General features: G+C 38.8%; 1 protein-coding gene across 1 annotated transcript in view; it reads right to left on the bottom strand.

Annotated features, from left to right (window-relative positions):
• The window catches only part of KCND2 (potassium voltage-gated channel subfamily D member 2), a 496266-nt gene that overhangs the window by 19072 nt on the left and 456258 nt on the right, over window positions 1–20936 (bottom strand). The window contains exon 3 of the mRNA XM_059725944.1: window positions 9254–9416. Coding sequence (XP_059581927.1) covers window positions 9254–9416 — 163 coding nt within the window. The remainder of the gene's footprint in view (window positions 1–9253; window positions 9417–20936) is intronic.

The following is a 20936-nucleotide window of genomic DNA, read 5'->3' on the forward strand; positions in this document are numbered from 1 at the left end:
CCAAGAGAACATGACATTTCAACTGCTGTGAGCCATCAAGTGCCTCCACGGTTCCTCAGATCATTCTAATTTTCAGAAAACTATGTCTAACAGAAGGATATAGAAAGATGTCATTATAAATAGCTGTTAAATTCCTATGTCCTTGCTAGTGCTTTTCTGCCTGCTGTAAAGAGTCTGACATATCTTGTGACATTAAGGATACTTAATATGGATCACCACTTGTCCTAATCTTATGAATTTAAAATGCAAACTGCTGAGAGAGGGAGATAGAGCTATGTGAGATTATCTCATGTTTGCATAGGTAGGTTGAAACACATTAGTGGAGGGTCTATGAGAGAAGGACAATGGAAAGAAAACAGTAGGGAAGCTCAAAAAATTTTCAGTTAAAATTGCCTTTTTAAGTTACTGTAGACTGAACAATGGGAAGCCAATGTTGCAGATGAAACCTGGTATTTAAAGAAAAGACTCTTCAAACCAGTAACATAGAAAACAAACAACAGAGTAACTTTCATTTTGTTGGCTTTTTGGAGACTGTGGAGTCTTGGCTATTATTCTGCAGCAATTTTTATGCCTAGTTCTTTGCATATGTCAGAGACAGAGATCTTGAGATTTGCTTAGATTTCTGGTTCCTAAGGCCAAGAAGCAGTGACAGCAGCCTAACTGAGGGGGGCAACCAGGGTAGTAGCCCTAGACACCCCTTTGTTGGGGTGTTGAGATGAACCAAAAGCATCTATTGTTGCAGTGGCAGCTGGTTGCATTTCTACAAGCAGTACGGTATGAGCTGGTGCTGCCCCACACACCCTGGGCATGGAGCTGCACTGCTGCACCTCTAAGCAATGGTTTAAAATTAGATTAAAATAAGCAATCTTGAATTACTGCAGTAGAACCCAGAATGATGAACCTTGAGAATCAAGTGTGAAGTTCTGGTTCAATGCATTAAGGATTTTCAGTTTTAGAAATTAGTGAAGGGAAATTTTCAGAAAACAGGGAGGGAAATCTCTGTCCCCTTTTTCTCATATGGCATTCTTGAATAAAGCCACTGTCTCCCTCATATTGGTGTAACATGACAGAGTCCTTGAAGAATCATCACAGAAGGAAGTAGCAGCATCGGTACATGCTTGACCCTCTCCCAATCTAGTCAATCATGATTTGGTTTTGAAGGACCAAAAAAAAAAGTTTTTCTACATGCTTAGTGTCATGATTGTAAAAATAGGGACTGTTCTCTGCAGCAAAGCAAAGCAAGCCAATCCATGAGGCAAACTGAAAAGAACTATGGAGGCAATCTGGTTTATAGTACATGGCATGGACCTGCAGGTTCAGAGACTTTTTCTGCTGCTGCTACAATTGTTCCAAAAGTAAATCAGACTACTTGGAGCATGCAACCATCACTAATAGCCAGATCCCAACTGACCTCAAGAGTAAGCCCTGGGAGCACTGCTGAGAAATAAACCCCAGCCCATGCTGCTGCACCTGCTCCACATGTGCCCATAGTAGACAGCATAGAGTAGGCAGTGCAGACAGTTTTGGAGTGGGCCTGGGTGCCACAGACTGGCCTGCAGTGTACAATGCAGCCCCATGTTCAGGTTCTCCCCAGACAGGAAATGTATCTGTGGCCCAGTGAAGAGGGCACTTCCCCTGCAAATGAGGAGAGTGCAATTTTTCAGTCTTGGGCCTACTGCCAGTACCATTTATACATTTTACATTAGGCAGGCAGTCAATACAAAAATACTTCTGGCACCCCAGGACAGAACCTAGGATTTCACCTTCCCAGGGAGTGCTATATTCACTAGGCTACAAAGTCACATTTCCACTTGCTTACTCTTTTCCCTTTGACCCCATGAATCTTGTACACTTGGCTGCACAGTGACCCAACTTCAACAGGAGTGAACCTGTTGGAAACCCAGCCCACCAGTAAGGGCAACCCCTAGAGAGTCACAGGTCTGAGTATGAATCGTGTCAGGGTGTGATGGGGCAAGAACCTAGGTCCTTGCCCAAGCAGTCACTTAGTTGAGAGCCTAAGGAATAAAGAACCAAGTAAGAGTTTAGGTCAATAATGTATGGATGGGGAGGTGAGGGGGGCATGAGACCTGAATTTCTCTAAGTGGGGAGCCCCAGAATGGAGTAGGCTCCCTTAGGGACTTCATACTCCTCATACTCCTGCTTCCCTTCTTCCCATGACCTTCGGGCTTAAGCTCCAGCAGGAGAGCAGCGTGGTGGTGCAGGAATGTGAGTGAATGAATGAAGGGCAATCCAGGAAATATAGTTCTCTTGAACAGCAGCAGGTCATGAGATAGAAGCTGCTGCTGGGAGGAGATGCCATCCCAATTTTTTGCTTCAGAAAATGGGTGGCTTTTTGGTATTTTGGCTTTGGTGTCAGTGGCAAAGTAATAGGGTGACATCTCTGCTAAGGGGCTGCGAGCTCTAGTTGCTCCCGTGCTGCTGCCCACTGCTAAAGCCTCCAGAGCCATGGCCTGCAAAGAAACTCTGGAGGAATCCTGGCAAATTACAGCTCTGGTTCAGGCTCTCCAAGCACTGCTTTAGACTGCAAGCTTTCATGGGAGTGAGGTACCTACAGTAGCTCAAGTCAAGGTTTCTATGGGTTTTTTTCAGAGCCAAACAGGAACACTTAAGTAGTTCTGTGGCTGACAAATAGGATCAATTAGAATCACTCTTTGTAGCTTAGGTGCCTAAATGCCACCTAAGTCCTTATTACATACCTTAGAGGTCTGTTAGGATCTGGCCTCACATCATAAATTTCTTAGGATGTATAACTGGGCATTTCCAACCTATGAGTTAAGTAAGGGTTATGATGCCCCTTTCATTAGGGGAACATTCACAAGGACATAGAATTTAAGTAATTTTCACAAGCTAGAGTGGTCGTTTGGGTGGCACTGGTGCTAAGGTGCACAATTAACAGCCCAGTGATCACAAGTCTGAAGCTGTAACAGAAGCACTCCTGGCTCTATCAGATTCCAAAGAATCTGAAAATTCTGCTAAATACCTTGTCATGACACAGACACAGGAAGAAGAGGACATGATTTAATAACATGCCTGTGATAAAAATCAGAAAGAAGAAAAAAGATAATGGGAAATTACATACACATTATTATAGGTCCTGCCCCCTTAAGATAATATAAGTATATTCAGATGTACTTATGGGTATATAGACCATGACAAGAGAATCCCCACTTACAGTAACTTTCATCTTCTGTGTGCCACTGGTGATTGAGAGAAAGACTTCAAATGCCAAGGCTTCTGTTCTATCAGTTTATTGCAATGTACTTTGTGGGAATTGCTTGTATAGAGCACTCTAACATGAAAATATCTTCAAAAAAAAATACAGTCTTTTGATTCAACCTTTGATTGAGGAGGCCAAAATAGAGAAAGCAATCCTTTATCTGTGTTCCATCTCTGCCAGGGCAATTGACTACCCGCTCAATTTTCCTGGGACATATGAAACAACATATATCTTGGTTGGCGACCAGTGTTTGAGAATCTAACTGAGGTTAGGTTAACAAGTACAAGACCTGAACAATGAGAAGCTGAGCACAGCAGTACACAGCATGTATTCTGAATGATCAAGAAAAAGAGGTGAGGGTTATGCAAATGAATGGATCACAGAAATGGGATCCCATGAGGCAGTCTACTACAAAATGTGGAGGCCTCAAAAATATGCCTGAAAAGCCAGTCAGTTCACAGGAAAGAAAGAACAGTCTCCTCTTCATACTTCCCCAGTCTTAGGACACTGTGAAGACACCTCTGCAGCCCAACATGTTTTTTGGTGGGAGAAACAGGAGAGAGGCTTTGTTCAACTGTAGCCTAAGCAGGAGTTGTAGCCAGTAAATACTTCTGGTTGCTCTATTAATTACTCCTGCTACTTGTTAAAATTATCAATGCGCTACTGATAACATAGTGTGTTTAAATAGAAGTTTAAATGTGATGTTCAGAGTCACTTGCATTTGATAGAATTCACTGGCACAATTTAACATGTTAGTTCTTTTGAGTGAAGCAGTGGCATAATGGTGTGGCTGGCCACCTGGGGCAGCTGTCACACACGGGCAGCAGTGACTTCTGGTGCGGCTGCTTCTTCTGCCACAATTGTGGTGCTGTGGTGGTAGCCATTTCTTCCCATCCCTCCCAAGTTAGTGCCAGGGCAGCTGCCCTGGTTGCCCTGTCCTAATTACACCAGTAAGTGAGGAACCATGTAGAGAACAGCCACTCTTGTATGTAACCAGAGTGAAAGCAGCTGTATTTTTCCCCTTACCACCTGGCATCTGGGTGCTTATTCAGGTACTGCAGAAAAGACTTCACTCATGCCACTTTCAGTCAATTCAAAACCTTTCTAAACTCTCTCTTTTTGTAGATCAACATGTGGGAAAACCAAGAGAGAGAATGAAGTTCTCCTGCAGTAGGGCATAGGACCACAGAAACAGGACTGAAGGGGTCTCCGGGATCCGGGACCACCACTGTGCCCTGAAGATTTTCCACTCTTCCTCCACTGAGGAGTACTGACATTTTGTGAAAGCAGCTGCAGCAGTGGAAGAACATGGAGAGTTTTGCAGTCTCTAAAACAAGGACAAAATAGTTGAATTTTGGAAGTTCTTTTGGCCGCTCCAATAACATTCTGCTGCAACCTTCCATCTGAATCTTTCCAGCAAATGAACCATCAGCTGAGCTCGGATGCCTATGATGTGAAGTTTATTTTGACACTGTTATGATAGTGATCAATTGCATCTCTCTTTGAAATATTTTTACTTTTCTTCTACCTTTGATTTTACTACTTATAAACTAGTCCCTTAGGGCATTTTTACACATGCTCCAGGGGTGTTGTGTGGTGCCACTTAATCAGAGTGGCTCCAAGAGCCGTTCTAATTAAAGTGCCCACAGCATCTTGCGTACCAGCTTCCCTGTGCTTCAAAATGTTGGAGGGGGTGCTTTAACTAAAACTCACTGAACAAGTTTAAGTGTTTGCACCACCATTTTGAAGCACAGGGATGCTGATACACTTGACATGGAGCTGGCTGGAGCATGCTAATTAGCACGTTAACAGCAGACTTGATTCATCAAGTCCGTTTCAACATGCTGTAATTACAGTGTATTGGAGCAACCTCCCCGCAGCCTCCCTGCATGCCTACAGGTACCTTTATATTCTACAAATGGTGAGATGCAGCACCAGCACAAAACTTAATAATATGAATGTTATTTCATGGTGTGAATTCCAACATATGGAAGCATCTTAAATTTCACCAGAAATTCAGTCTATCAGATTTAGAGTGAGTGAGAGAGAGAGAGAGAGAGATTTCATTCATTTTAATAAGACTTTAATAGCATTAATATCAGCGTATCCATTGTACTGGCCGCCATATTTACTATCTTTCTATCTGCCCTTTAAAGTCTGTAGTACAGAGTCTTTGATCTTCACGATCTTTTAATGTACAGATAGAAGTCTTAATGTATTCTTGTGGACTCAAGACTAATCGAATGGCCTGAATTCTCAGTTCTACTAAGCCCCCTTTACATTGTCCTGGAGCTTTAAAGTGCGCCCAAGGGTAAACTACACCGAATGTAATTTTCTTTATTAATTTCTAATAATTGCAAATATTTCATATTAGATTAATGATAATTTAGATTATACAAACAGTGTAGAAAAAATTGCTTTTTACTTTCTTCAATTTGTGGATCTGGAAATGAAGTTCAGAGATCATAAGAGCCTTACCATTTTATTTTTTTAATAATCTTTTTAATAAAACTTGTAAATAACATGGTAAGAATTAACCTGAAGAAGAATGCTTTGCCTTTCTAAGCTTGGCTAACTTTATCCCAAGTATGCAGTTGGTCCAATAAAAAATATTACCCCAAAAAATCTTTGCCTCTTGAATAATTCCTGTACCAGCACAGCTACAATGACACTCAAATGCTACCATGACAAGAATTAAGACATTTCTGAGTACATTAATTCCATATCCACTAATTGTAAACATTACCTATTTTATTTGAGAGATGGAGGTTCTATTAATTATTCCTCTTTGGGCTGCATTAAAAAAAATCTGCGGGTTAAATACTTATAACCCCACTGAAGTTAGCAGCCATTTAGTTTTAAAATCTTGTATTAGCCAGCATGGTGCCCTATTACAAACGCTCTGCCCTGACTTGCTAGATGCCATTAAGAAGTTGTTGCACTTTATCATAGAGCTAGTGTAATTCAGGAATAGCTAAAGCTATTAATAAATTGACAGGCAGATACAGCATGCAAAATCAGTAAGTAAAATAGAACACCCAGTCTTCAGGATAAATTATACTATATAAATAAAAGAACCAGACTTAATTTTGATGTAAATCAATTCTTTGGGTTGCTGGTTGCTAGACATTTTATTACAGCATCATGCAAAGCTTCTGAGAAAGTGTTTGTGCAAGTTGGTAATTATGGATTTCTCTGGCCATTTAGGAATCAGTATTGATGGACTCTGCAGGAGCTACATTCAGGTTTCACTGGCTGAGAGGCAGTAAACATATCACAGGGTTTTTATGGATACAAAAAAGGGATAGAATACAGGGAACACATTTAGGGAAGAACATCATGTTCACCAAAAAGAGAACATTACTTTGGAGCTCAGCTCTCAACCTGAAATACAGGATCAGATGTATCTATGCTTACATAAAGAACTGTTCTTTCTTTAAATAATAAGGTCTACAGATCATTTACAAAAGGTATTTGAGTCTGCTTTGAAGCTTGGGGCAGTATACTCAGGATCATTCAAATAACTTGATGAAAAGAGGTTAGTCAAAAGCTCACCAAACTGGTTTATCATGAGTGAGCCCTTCCTGGGTGTAGGAGCCACCTTGATAATCTGACTTCCATGTAAGGCTTGGTGTATGGGTAGGGCACATGCAGATGGAAAAAAATCTCTTTGCAATAGGACCAATTGTGTCTTTCTTATTGGGTGCATCTACCTGTTTCCTTGACTGCGCAGCTGGTACTGTGCAGTCATTTAGTATTTTCTAGACATTTTCTAGAAAGTAATAAATGACTGTGCAGTACCCACCTGTACTGCACAGTCCTGGCAGTGCACAGGTCATAGCTGTGGTGTCACGGTTAGTGCCTGCCAACGCTATGTTACCATAGCTCATCACTATGACAATTTATTAAGGAAACCCCAGCAGATACTGATTGTGGCAACCAGAAGAGGTCTGTTAACTGTGGCAGGAGCAGTACTCATTGTGTTTCAGTTGATTCAATGCTGTTCTCTCTTTTCTGGTACTCATTCCCTAAACTGATCTCTGCCAACAGATGAGACAGTTTCATGTGAAGGAGAGAACTGGAATTATCATATTAAGTCTGGATCACAGAAACAGGTTTGTATATAGCATTTAAATTCCCAACAGCCTCCTATGAGAAATGGATTTCTGTTACCACAAGCATCATTATTTTCCCTCATTATGACCATCATTTATCTTTTTTAATCTTCTGAGATGTGATGCTGTACCAGATTGTATTTATCCTCAACTCAGCCCTATGACCAACCTCCATAGCACCTTTTAGGTTTATATGCCCTGAATCTAAAATACTCCAGGAACAGCAGCACTCTGTGTGTTTGTTTCAGCTTTCTTTCTGTATAGAATTCTGATCAGAAAAATTGCCAGGATAAAATAAGTAAACTTTCTTCTTCCCTAAAGCCAGTATTATTGCTGCCTGGATCCTGCAGAGAGAACCTGAAAGCAAATACAAGATCAAATGGTAATCGACGTTAGTAAAAGAAAAAGCCTGCCATCCATCTGTAAAACTTAATAATTGTCTGAGGACGCTAAATTGAGAAGGCTTTGAAGAAAAGCCTCTGCTAGCTGCTCATTTACATGTTCCAGAAGGAGCACTGTTCTGTTTGTCCCTTCTTTCAGGCTTGAAATAGAATGAGCAATGGATGATAGATGATTTCATTCAAGTCATGGCCTTTCCGTGGTTTGCTGAGACTGGCAACAGGCATATTTTTGCACATCTCCATAGGTATCTTGCCCAGACAATGCTCAGTGACCACATTTAATCAAAGCTTTTGCTCTATTGAGAGCCTGGCAAGAATTGGAACTGGTAGGAGATCTGCAAATATTTCTGAGACAACAGACAGCAGCTACTGACTACACTTGTTTAAGCTACTACTTGCAAGGAGGCATTTTCTCCTGTTGTATTTCATGGACTGATTCAACTTGCCACATTCTATATTACTGTACTGCACATCTGTAGTCCTTTCTATAGTGTCTGGCAAGAGTCAGGATCATAAAATTACTTTTCTGATGACTTCAAATAGCTTTAGCTTCCCATAGTTTCCCACTTCTACTAAACCTGGAACTGATTTGTCAGAGTGTCTGAATCTAAGAAGCACACTCGTGAAGAAAACAGAATCTCACTGATTTTTTGAAGGGTAGCTGGGAAGGGTGGGAAGAGAAGTAGGCAGGCTTCTTATTTTTTTAACCTGAGAAGGACTATGATTACAGCAGTGTCCACCCTTTCATCCTCAAGAAAGCATCAGAAGACATTTAGGGTTTCAGACGAGAGTTCATATTTGATTCTTGATATATTTTTGTTGGTCTGATGCCACCTAAAGTTTTCATAAGCAATGGAGCAGGCTGAGAAGATTAGTCCCAGAACTGGTACCTCTGAAGAGCCTATATAGTGATGAAGCCACTTTTTCTGGCAAGAATTTCCCAACCTAGGAAACAGTGAGTCACAGATACTTGTGAATTCTCTTCAGTAAAGCTCCATGGCAGAGACATTTGGCTGAGACACCAGCCACTGTGGAGGCAGAAAAGAGTCAGGAGCTTCAGTGCATTAGGTAATCTCCTGTTGCCAGGGGCTGGCAGGCCTGGTTTTGTACCCAAGCTGTAAGGGTACTGAAATACCATTGTAATGGATGGGTGGACTTGAAGAATGAAGTCCCTTGAAAGAAGGGAAGAAAAAGCATGAAGAAAAAAGGAACAAATTTTCCATAAAAAAATTAAAAACTACTTTAAAATGAGTAAATTGACATTGACAATCTTATATTCTCGATATATCTTATTTAGTTAGGCTATAAAGGTACATCTCTACCCTGTCTTCTGACTAACTTCAAACTAACATGGTTAACTACCTCTGCTCCTTAGGGAACCTGCCATGATTAGTGAATAGTAATTCTCCTACTAATAAATTACATTCACTTTGGCGCACAGCATATCTTTTGTGCATTCTGCACTGAATCAAAATTGTGAGAGAAAAGTGAGAACACACCTTTTGTGCCCTGCGCTTGTCTGCTCGTTGATTCTGGTGGTAGATACGACTGAAGTTGGAGACAATAACAGGAACAGGCAGAGCAATAACTAAGACCCCACTCAGAGAACATATCGAACCAAAGATCTTCCCAACTATTGTCTTCGGCACCATATCACCATACCTGGATTAGAGAAACAAACCATTTAAAACATAAGCTAACACATCAGTTTTAAACTCAAATAGCTGCTTGTTCTAACAAATAGATATTCCATGCACATATACATTTGTCCACATTCCTATGCTTTTTTTAAGTACATAATTTCATTTTTAATTTAGTGCTTATGTTGATACAGTGCCTAGAGTTGAATCTCAATGATCTTTCATGCCATAAAAAAAAAGAAAAGAAAAAAAACCCAAGCCTTGGCAATTCTCAGAGTCTCTGGAGCTTGCGTACATCTCTTTTTAATGCCAGATACTGTCTTTCAAGCAATGCTAAGAATTACCTTGGGGCTAGCAGATAGGGGCAACAGACAGCTTATTATGAGGACTTTGTTCTCTATACTTGATAGTTTACTGTATTCTGTAGAGCAGAAATGTGTAACTGAGTATTGCTGTGTTCAATAAAAAGCTAAAATGCCCTTAAAGTTCCATTTTCTTTTTAATTTGTTTGGGTTATTAATTACTATTACACAGTTGAATAGCATTGTAAATTTGCACAGCATATTACAGAACATAGCTTGTTCAGGCAGTGAATGTGTCTTATCTTACAGTCTATGTAACACAAGACCAAACATTCAGCAAGATGCAGGATAATACTGCAGAAGAGGCAGTGTTTGGGAGTTGCTGTGATGAGAATAAATTTGTGTTTGAAGAAGGACTGGAAGTGTGAAGGAGGAGGTGTGGAACAGGTGACGCGAGGGAGGTGCTTCGAGGCTGCCACGGAAGTTCTGAATTTGAGGGGGAGATGAAGGTATGGACAGAGGTTTGGAAAGGTGCAGGGGGCAGGAGGGGATAGCAGTAGGAATGAGCGCAAAGGCATTTTCCAGGGACAGATTATGTGCGACTTTGTGGATGAGGCTGAGGGACCTGAATTTATAGGGGTCTTTATAGGGGAATTTATAGGGGTAAGAAAAAAAGGGGTCAAAGATTTCTCTGATGGCCTATCAGGTACTGAGATTAAGGCATGCGATAGTCGGTAGCACTGACTGATGTAAGCAATGTGACTAGCATCATGCTCTTTGACTCAGCCTGAATAACCTGGGCTGACTGGGAGCAGCCTTCAGCATGGGTCCGGAGTGAGACTGAACTCATGCCTCTGGAGACCAGTGCTACCCAACCGCCCTGGCATCACAGTCCTGTATAGGGTAAGAAGAGAGTGCTAATGTTGTGAGCTACAACTGCTAACAGACTAGCAAGCATGAGTCACCTTTCCAGTCCTAAACTTACTTTTCCTCAGACCACCTGCATTTATTTTTAGAGGAAACCCATTTCATCTTGTATTTTTGCATGTCACCAGTTATTAAAAAAATGTGATCTGCAAAATTAAAATTGCAAATAGATGTTTTTGTTTCTATTAATAGAAAATGCCATCATATTTTTTTTTTCTGTACAAGAATTGGCTATTTTTTGTAAAGCTACTAAGCATTTTTTTGATAAATATAATTAACCTTAAACCAATAATCTCTGTTGTTCTAGCCTACATTATCACTAAGTTCCTTGAATCCTTTATAGATGTCTTGAGGGTTTATTTTACACTTATTTGAAATCATCTTTATCAATTTCCACACTAAAACAAAACCAAAAAACATCAAGGGAGTTTTTATAAAAGGGAACTGAAATTTATGTTTATTCATGGCTTGATGCTGTCAAGACAAATATATACAATTAGGTTCCTAAATCTATAATTAAACAGCTAAATGTGCAGCCTGATTTTGCAAAATTTCTGGGCACCTGTAAACTCTCCTAGTTGCTAACAGGACTTTTTGAACAGTCAAAAGGCAGTTGTGGCTCCATTTTAGTCTGCAGCTGTTGGGTTGGGAAATAGTATACCCAGCTGAACACATAAGACTTAAGTTTGTGTGAATATACTGCAAGTGTTTTATGACTAGTAAAGACTCTAGGCCAACTGACTTCTAATACTTTGGTATCCAGGTATAGTTTAACAGTGTGGCATAGAAATTTTCTTCATAATCATTCTAAAAATTATGAAAAGTTTAACATGAACGTTTGGGATTGTTTGGCTTGTAAAGGTATTCTCAGTCTGTGGTCAAATGACCAGAGCAAGATCTAGCAACTAGATTCTAGCCCCTTTCATAGAATATTTTAGTTCGGTTTTCTTAATTCTACTTGGATAAGGTGAAACATTGCACCATTTTCCAAATGTAATTTAATCTGCTGCTCACTTGATGTTAATAATATACTCCACGTTCTTGATAGCTTTAATTTAGGCATTCCAATATTTCATCTATTTTTTTGTGTGTTGAAGATGGTAAAGTGCAGTTATAGTAAAAAACTGGCTATTTGGGAATAACAGCTTCTTAATCAACAAATGAGCTTCCTATGTGTAGTCAGACTCTCTGCTTGTTTTAGTGACAAACTTGGGCTACTGCTACTTATTTAAGGTTAGCACTGATCTGTTACAGGACAGTGACCTGGATTGTATTCTGGTGTGTGTATGATGCAGCAACAATATTGTTTCCCAAGTTCCAGTTGCAGACCACATGTTACCTTCCATTATGTGTTACTAAATGCAAACAGTAGAATTGAACATCCTACCCTGCTTCACCTGGGGCAGTTCGGGTGTTATGTCTTGTGGCTGTGTCAGGGCTATGTAGTTTTACTAATAGGTTAGACAATGGATTTGTATAGGATGGTTGGAGAGGGATGATCCTGCCTCATATTTTTAGCCCCATGACAAACCAACCTCTCATCCTGACTTATTTGCTTGGCTCCTGGCACTGATGAACATTGATAAAACTGACACCAGGAGTAGCTTCCAGGATGGGGGATTGCTGGGCTGGGGGAGCTGTCCATCTAGGGGTGGGGTGAGGGGCTAAAAATAGCCCAGTGCCAGGAGGATGGATAGGGAAAGTGCAGCCCTGGGGCCTTGGTGCTGCGCTGGGAACTGTACAGAAGTGCAGGACAGTTAGAATGGTCTAAAATAGTCAGTCAGTGATCTAAGTTAGACTACCTTGGAGGTAGGGTTAACTTAGATTGGGTCAGCTTTTTTAAAACCGATTTAACCTTCCTGAAACTTCGGTACAGTTCACACTTAGATCCACCTAACTAGAGATCCAAGTGTAAAGTCTGCACCTGGGCAAACTATGTTAGAATGGGTAGTCATTTTTAATGCTATCTAATCTCTCTCAATCTTCCCAAATGTTTGTATGGACCCTCTGTATCTATGGGGTATCTATCTATCATAAGCTGACTTAAATGCTTACTTCAAAATCTAATCGAGACAGCCAAATGTTGGGTCTAAGGTAGAAGCTGTGCAAATCTCCATGTGCTGTATTGAGAAGTCAGAAGACTGAATTACAACAGAATCATCACTTTTGCTATTCTTTCTTAATGTGAGTGAAGAAGGTCTCTTAATAAATCAGAATGCATGAGGGAGACACTTACATGAATTTCAATTAGGATCCAAAATACATATTTGTATTAACACTAGCTAATTGTATAACACATATATATATATATTTGTTTGTGCATGTGTACACACACACACTACACATATACATATATTGATGGAAGATATCACATGAATTTTCCTTTTTTTATTGCTTAGTAAATGAATGTGTTTAGAACACAAGGTTTGCTATGAAAAGAAATTCTAAACAAAGTTTAAGCTAGAGCAGGAAACTCCCTGGAAAAATTAAACAGTGTGATAGGCAACCTTTGAGATTTGTTGGGCATAATAGTTATGAATAAATCCAGCATATGCATTTTTACAGAGACTAAATATTGTAAAGCAAGCAGTTTAGAAGATTGCCAACTTTTAAAAATATCAATGTAATAATGTCAAAACCCACTAGAGGGCATAAAACACCATTAGAAACCAAGTGAACTGATAATCCTTACCACTTTCATACAGCTTCACACACCCCACCCTTGAACACAATTGAATTATAGCTCTGTAACAGTATAACATCATTTGGGGTTTCTTGTCTGATTTCTGCCTTATTCACGGAAAAGGAAAAGTTAGTTTCTCTTTTCAGTCTTATGAAATTAGTTACAAAAGTATATAATAGTAAATAAAGAGAACCATTCAAATGCACTCAACAGAATTCCTTTTAAAAGGCAAGGTTATTTCTGACTTAGGGGTGATAAACATAGTGAAAAATAATATAGCTATGGTTTGTAGAAATGAAGCCCCCTTCTGCAGAAATCAGGATTTCACATTTGCTTAGGAATGACAAACTTAATGTTGCTTAGGAATGACAAGATCTGTTCTTTTCTTCCTTTCATGATCCTTCATGTTGATTGAAACTTCTCTCAGTCAAGACTGATACATGAAATCTGTAATGTTTGGACCTCAGGTTTTAATCAGATCCACTGACTTAAATTTTAGTGCGTAAGGGATGTTCTTTCTTTTTGCCTGGTTGACCTGTGCTGTCAGAGAGGTCTAATGCTGTCTCTCCCCTGGTTTCTACTATAAAAAGATCATGGATTGGTTCACATGCTTCCTTCTATTACGGGTAATGACAGTTAACTAGTAGCCTCATGCACAGGCCTAGAGAATAAAGTTTACACAGCTGTTCACCTGGCTATTTCTTCAGCCAGCCAGCCACCCAATCATGCATGTAGACTCTAGAACTGGGTGACAGGAGGCAAAAAAACATATCTTGGTCTGTATGACAGTAATAATTATTATGATGAATCTGCAGCCTAGACTAGATCTTAAAATACCCTAATGGGTCTGCAAACATAATACAGTAATACAGTAAAACAGTAATACAACATATTGCTGTTGGGGTGAGATTCAAAGCAGTAGATACATTATTCTAAATTTTATTCTAACCTAGAGAGCTTCTGCGTGGAGTTACAAACATTTTTTTTTGCAGCTTTTACTGCTTTGAAAAGCCCTATGTTGCAATAACCCTATCTTCTGCTGAGTAGTGATGGACGTGGCTCCCTTCAGAGCCCATGAATGCTGTTCCAAGCATTGACCAGAACAATCACTCATAAATGATGAAAAGCACTTCCTCCTCTCAGGGGCTGATCTGCTCACAGACTTTCCTAATGTACAACACAGGATAATTCAACTTGCATCTCCATATGGTAGTGCACTATATTGTCCCAGAAGCTTCCAGGCTGAGATTAACATTTCTAAAGTACTAAGTTTGTTAATAAAAACTTTCTCTGCAATTATGCCACCTTCTTCATTCACAATCCCTAAAATATTTGTAAAGATGATTAATGTTCTGATTTGTGCAGGCCATGTTATACACAAGAAGGCTGAAAGACTGGGCATGATTGCACAGAGAGTCTGTTGTATAGTCGGCAAAAGAACTTAAGTCACTAAAGCTTTTTGTAGATGTGCTCACCATTTTCTAAGCTGTGTTAACTGATTTGCATCACAATTCGTATCAAATTTTAATCTGAATGAAGGGTTAATAGATGATCATTGACCATCAGGGAGGTGTCCGTGCATTTCTGCACTTTTGCAGTAGAGATGGCAAGGGGCGTCTTTTGCTACACCTGGTGATGGGCACGAGCAACAGCAAGCCCTAGGTACCTGTTGTATATACATGTTAATACAGTTTAAATTGCCTAATTCAAACTGCCCTAGTATGCATTAACTTTAATCCTCATTCAATGATTAGTTAATTCAGCTTGCAGCCAATTTTAAATTTGGACTACAGACATTCACATGTATATAGTGACAGCTGTAGTCTGAATTAAACCTGGCAAAGCATAATGTCTATAAATGGCCTTTTACTGGCTCATTTTCATTAGCTGTTTAGCTTTTTTTCAGAGTAAAGCAAACCAATAACCAAAATAAAAGAAAACAACCTCCTTCCCCTCTCCTGTACATAGATTTTTTCCCATGACCTACTTTTTCTTATTAAAGCATAGTGGTGCCCACCTGATGCTAGCCATTGTGCCCACATAAAGGAATGTATAGGCCAGTCCTGAAGGGTTTATGATCTAAAGCCCCACTCCTGCAAGCTGCTTCATGCATGCAGTCACTTGTGCTCATGGGCACTTGTGCTCTTGTTCATTCTTCTCTCCCAGCCCTCCCGTGCAGATCATCACAGTATCTGTATAACTATACAGATACTGTGATGATCTGCACGGGAGGGCTGGGAGAGAAGAATGAACAATCCTGGGTTACACACCCCTAATTTTATTTCTAAAAAACACTCTCTAGGTGCTACAGCAGTAGCTAAAAACAGTCATTTTGACAGATGTTTGGAATAGCGCTATTGCATATAGGACTGGATTAAAGCAGAGACAGTAAAGACCAATTTCTGCCCATGCTAGATCATTGTTTCCAATTTATTAAAAAACAAAACAAAACCCCAAAACCAAAAAACACCCCAAACAAAACAAAACAAAACAAAACATCCCCTGCATCTAGCTCTTATGCATGCAAAGAAAAGCCTTAAGGCATGAATTAATACTCACCCACATGTGAGGAGAGCCTGACCTGTGAACTCATCATTGATCTAAGTCCTATTGCTTCTTCTTAAGGGGCAGAGCTTAAAGTGGGAAGGGGTCTATGTGGGATCTGTTATTAGCTTCGGATTGCCTAATTTGAGCCTTGCCTTTATACTGTAATGCATTTAGGGATAAACAAGTGTCCCAATTAATAGAGATACTGAGGATAGTACTCTGGGGCTAACAAGATACACCATAAGAAAAGAACACTTTCATTTTAAAACCGGATAAAAAACCAAACAAACATATCCTGGTGAAGGATAAAAATAGTCCGTTTTGACTAGAGAACAAGAAATGCCAAACATGAAATAATATTATAGAGATGTCAAATTATGTTTGACAATTACAAAATGGGCTCCTTGTCTGAGGAGGGTGCAGTAAATTGTTGTAGAGCTGTTCCTTAGAGCTTCCAAGATGCTTGGTGACTAAATGCTGGCAAGTGGACACTAATTAGTCATTCATTTCCACATTGCATACTACAGCAGATAATTTAAAATGCCACTGGTAACAAGTTTAACTCGGATTTCTAAGCATGTGTGTGCACTCCAACTGTGTTGCCTTAAGGATTTAACAGTTTTGAGTTTACTATTTAAACATTCTCCAAGTTGTCATCTGGGACTATTTCAATTTGTAAAAGGAAAAAAACACCGTACATAAATCTAGGATAATTTGGGGCTACTGCTTTTTTATGTTAATGGAAGGCAAAATTATATGTTATTTTTTCATTTCAATTAAAATATGAGAAGCAGGGAAAAGTGCTTTAATATCTAAAATCATTAATAGTAATAAAATAATGTCTGGTTATTATGAAATATATTTTAATTGTAACAACTAGATTATTGTATCTGCTTTCAGAATTTTAAAGTTATTTTTTATGAATGCAGGATAAACTCCTACTTGTATAATTATTAATAGACCATAAAAAACAAGTACAAGAATTACTACTCCTTTATAATGTCCTTTTCTTCTGTAGTTCACACAGTGTACAATATGTACACTGTTGATGCAGGAATGACTTTTTCATTTTATGTGAAGAAAACACTAACTTGGAGGAAAAAAAAACAACAAATGATTAGATGATATACCTGACCTTTTTCACTGTAAGTCTGACATAACATACCTTCTTTAGTAGAACATTTCCAAGGGTCCTGCTCATAGAAACTATTATTTATTTGACCACTACTAATATTCAACAAGATTTTTATGCACATGTGTGTCCAGAGACAAGCATGTGCATGCGCGCATGCACACACACACACACACGCGCGCGGGATGTTGTCTAGTTTTTCCAGATTCAGAAACAAGCAGAAAGATGAGGGCTAGGTTTGTGATATATTTTTTGTAGTAACTTACAATGGTAAGTGCTGCTTTATATGAAACTAAAACAACCATTAGGTCCGTTACTAGCATTGATATTAATAGATGACATTGCATTATTTCTAAACACCATCATTCCTGTGTTTCAGCCCTGTAGTATTTGGAACGAACAATATTAATTTCAGAATTTTCCATCATTGGCTGGTAGCTGATAACAAAAATATAGTTGACAAACCGGGTTGTTTTTGACATGATTCCTATGCTATTTGATAAGTTTTTACAAAGCAGTATTTACCATACAGTATCTCTGTGAAATACCACCTAATGCAGTATGATTACTGTGTGGAGCAGCCTCATAAAGAAAATACATTCCTACCTGCTATCTTTGTAACAATGTTTAAGGAGATAAAAGTATTGTAAATTTTTGGTTCTATGGAAACCAATTTTGACTATTTTTTGTTTAAATCTGTCCTCAGACCAATTATAGGAAAAATATAGCAGTAATATTGTAAAACAAACATAGAAAGAATAATTAGGGTGAAAGAAACAGTTGGATATTACTGTAAATTCTAATATGCAAAAATGGTACTCTTGAAAGGCACTTGATAACTAATGGTATGGTGCATTTTGTTCCCCTGTAGACACTCTCTTATAAGGTGCCATATCTTGAGAGCCATGAACCTATTGAGGTTCTTATGTGGCCCACATCATACTATTTGAGAGCTTCAGCGTCAGTAATGGATTTTATCTTTTCAAACTCCCTGTGACAGAATATAAACTTTTCCATGCTAATAATCTATAGTCATAAACTCTATGGAAACTCTTGAAGTAGTCCTCCTATCTAGATCTGTGCGCAAGATCAAGCCTTTCTATTATGTGCTTTTAGTTTGGAAACACATCTTCCAGTATGTGCTGAAAGCACCTAACAGAGCTTCAAAGCTATCAGAGTCTTCATCATCATCAACATCATCATAATGAATTTCTTCTTGGTCCTGATCCTGGAAACACATGTTTAACTTGAAGCACATGAGCAGTGCCAAGATACTAGCTTCACCTGAGGCTACCTACAAAGTTCAAGTTAAACATGTGCCTAGGTGTTTGCCTTTGAAACATGAATTCTCTAAAGGCAACCTGTGGCTTGCAGAGTCCTTGGATCCAGTCCACAGAGCCAGGGGGCTTTGGTGGTGTTCAGCAGTGTAGTGGCTTTAGCAACATGAAGCTTTGCTCACTGCCAGAAAATGTGGCTGATCAACGCTCTAGTACCTTTCTTAATGTTCAGCCCCTAAGCAGATATTCAAAAGATACAAATAGCAGTTAAACACTCAGGAGGGTGGCAATGGGATTTTGGTGTCTTTTGTGTCTTTGAAAATTTGGCTTTTACTTTTGCAGTCCTTAATGAAATCTCTGGTACATTTTAGTGGAGCTACACATGAGTAAAAATACATTTGGCTGCATGGGATCTCTAATTTCTTTCTCTCAAGAGCTATAATGATTTATTTTCCATTTTTGGACTATTCCTAATCTAAGTCACTCCTAAGGTATTTTATATTTGTCACCCTTCCCTTAAATATAATACGTATGTAGGAAAATATCTTGGAGCATTTCTGCTTTTTTCATTAGAATATTAATACTAAATAATAATAATTTAATTTGAGGAATTTAAAGTGCCTTACATGCATTAATTAAGCCTCTCAGGATCCCTATGCTGTAAGCATTTTCAAAATGAAATTATGCTGCATAAAAATACACCCTCTCTTAAAAAGTCTGAGCACCTTTGGCAAACTTGTAACAAAGCCATATATTAATGGACTCCAGCCATTCCTTCCAGATGACATTACTCTGGCAGCAACATAAATAGTACAAAAACAGAATAAACCATATCATCAAAATCACTGCTAAGGTCTCTGCCAACCATGCCTCACACTAGAACAGGGAGAAGGACAGGAAGTACATTGTGCTCCCCTGTTTAACAAACTTCAGCTGTTACTGATTGATAGGAAGAATGAGCTCCAGAGGCCCATACTGGGCCTAATGGAGAACCCATTGTACAGATGGTAACCTAAAGCAGGAAGAGTTTAATTGCCTTCTCAAGGTCACAGAGCAAAAAGAAGGCTGTTCCAGGCTTTAAAAAGTGTCTTTAGTATGTAATAAGGCTTACTATATTTTTCTAGTGGGAAACAAATTCAAGCAACAGACTCTAAAATAGATCACTTCCCCAGACTGACTTTGTTTTCATGTATGTGCTGTTTGTTCACCTTAAATACCTTATGTGCTTGTGCAAGAATAAAAACCCACACACTTCTGTTCTCAGCTGGGAATACATTGTGTAATAAAACTTGCAAACATTACAACTAAAAATGGGCCCAAGCTGTGAAGTTTAAATCTATGCTCACATCCCAATTGAACTTGATTGTTCTTTTCTGATAGGTTGGTTTCATTAGGGGGAACATCCATGGGCTTTAGAACAAATACCTGTTGGAAACTGAATTGAAAAATGAACTGAACTACCATGCTTTTTGAAGCCCAGGGAGTCTGTGAAGCTTCAAAATTGATTCTGTCACTACTGACATTAATGCATTTCTGTTCTGTAGAAGATGGTACTAGAACTACATATGATTTTTAGCAGTTTGTTAAGTACCAGGTCTTAATGAACCTATGAAGATTTTTAACTATTATATTTGCTGTCAACAGCAAATTACCAAATATGCAGCATGGATTTGTCTTCTGTAGCAATCACAGTTTAGTATATCTGTTAAATTAAAAACTATTGGGAACAAATTCCATTAATTTATCTTTATTCCTATGTTATGCACCATTGTACTTTCTTATTATATTTTGACTTTCACTATTATAGGATTTCGATAATCTTAAAATGGTAAACAGAGTTTTCTCACCCTTTAAGAAACCATCAGGTAAAAACAATGCCTTTTTCCTTGTTAGTTGCTCTGCTTTAACGATTTTCATATCATTTGAAAATAGAATATTAGATCAAATGTAGCAGCTGGCAAATTAAAATACACTAACTGGTAGCTTACTAGCACTACCACTGATGGAATAAAGTATATCTGAGTTTTATTTCCTCAAAGCAAAACTAGGAAAGTACAATGGCCAGGTACAGACATTACCCTTTTACTGGTATAAGTGATTGGAAACTGGTCTATAGCCATAACAGAACAAAAGTGTAGCATGCAAAATATGTCCATACCTAAAGCAGAACAGAAGTGCGGTGCACATAGGCTGAAGTAAAAACAACAGACCCCGGTCTAAGATTTGTCCCCCACACCAAGAGTCAAATGTGTGTTCTGTTTTTATCTAAACTATGCTGTTTACAGAAAACCACATCATTTCAATCGATTCCACCACTGCTCTAGTACCTTCCTTAATGTTCAGCCCCTAAGCAGATATTCAAAAGATACAAACAGCAGTTAAACACGCAGGAGGTGACAATAGGATTTCAGTGTCTTACGTATCTTTGAAAGTGTGCCTTTTACTTTTGCAGTCCTTAATTAAGTCTCTGGTACATTTTAGTGGAACTACACGTGTGTATAAAAAAAATACATTTGGCTGCATGGGATCTGTAGTTCCCTTCTCTCAAGAGCTATAATGATTTATTTTCCATTTTTGGACTATTCCTAATCTAAGTCACTCCTAAGGTATTTTATAGTTGTCACCCTTCCCTTTAATATAATATGTATGTAGGAAAATAACTTGGAGCATTTTT

This window comes from Alligator mississippiensis, chromosome 4 (assembly GCF_030867095.1).
Source record: "Alligator mississippiensis isolate rAllMis1 chromosome 4, rAllMis1, whole genome shotgun sequence".
NCBI lineage: Eukaryota > Metazoa > Chordata > Crocodylia > Alligatoridae > Alligator > Alligator mississippiensis.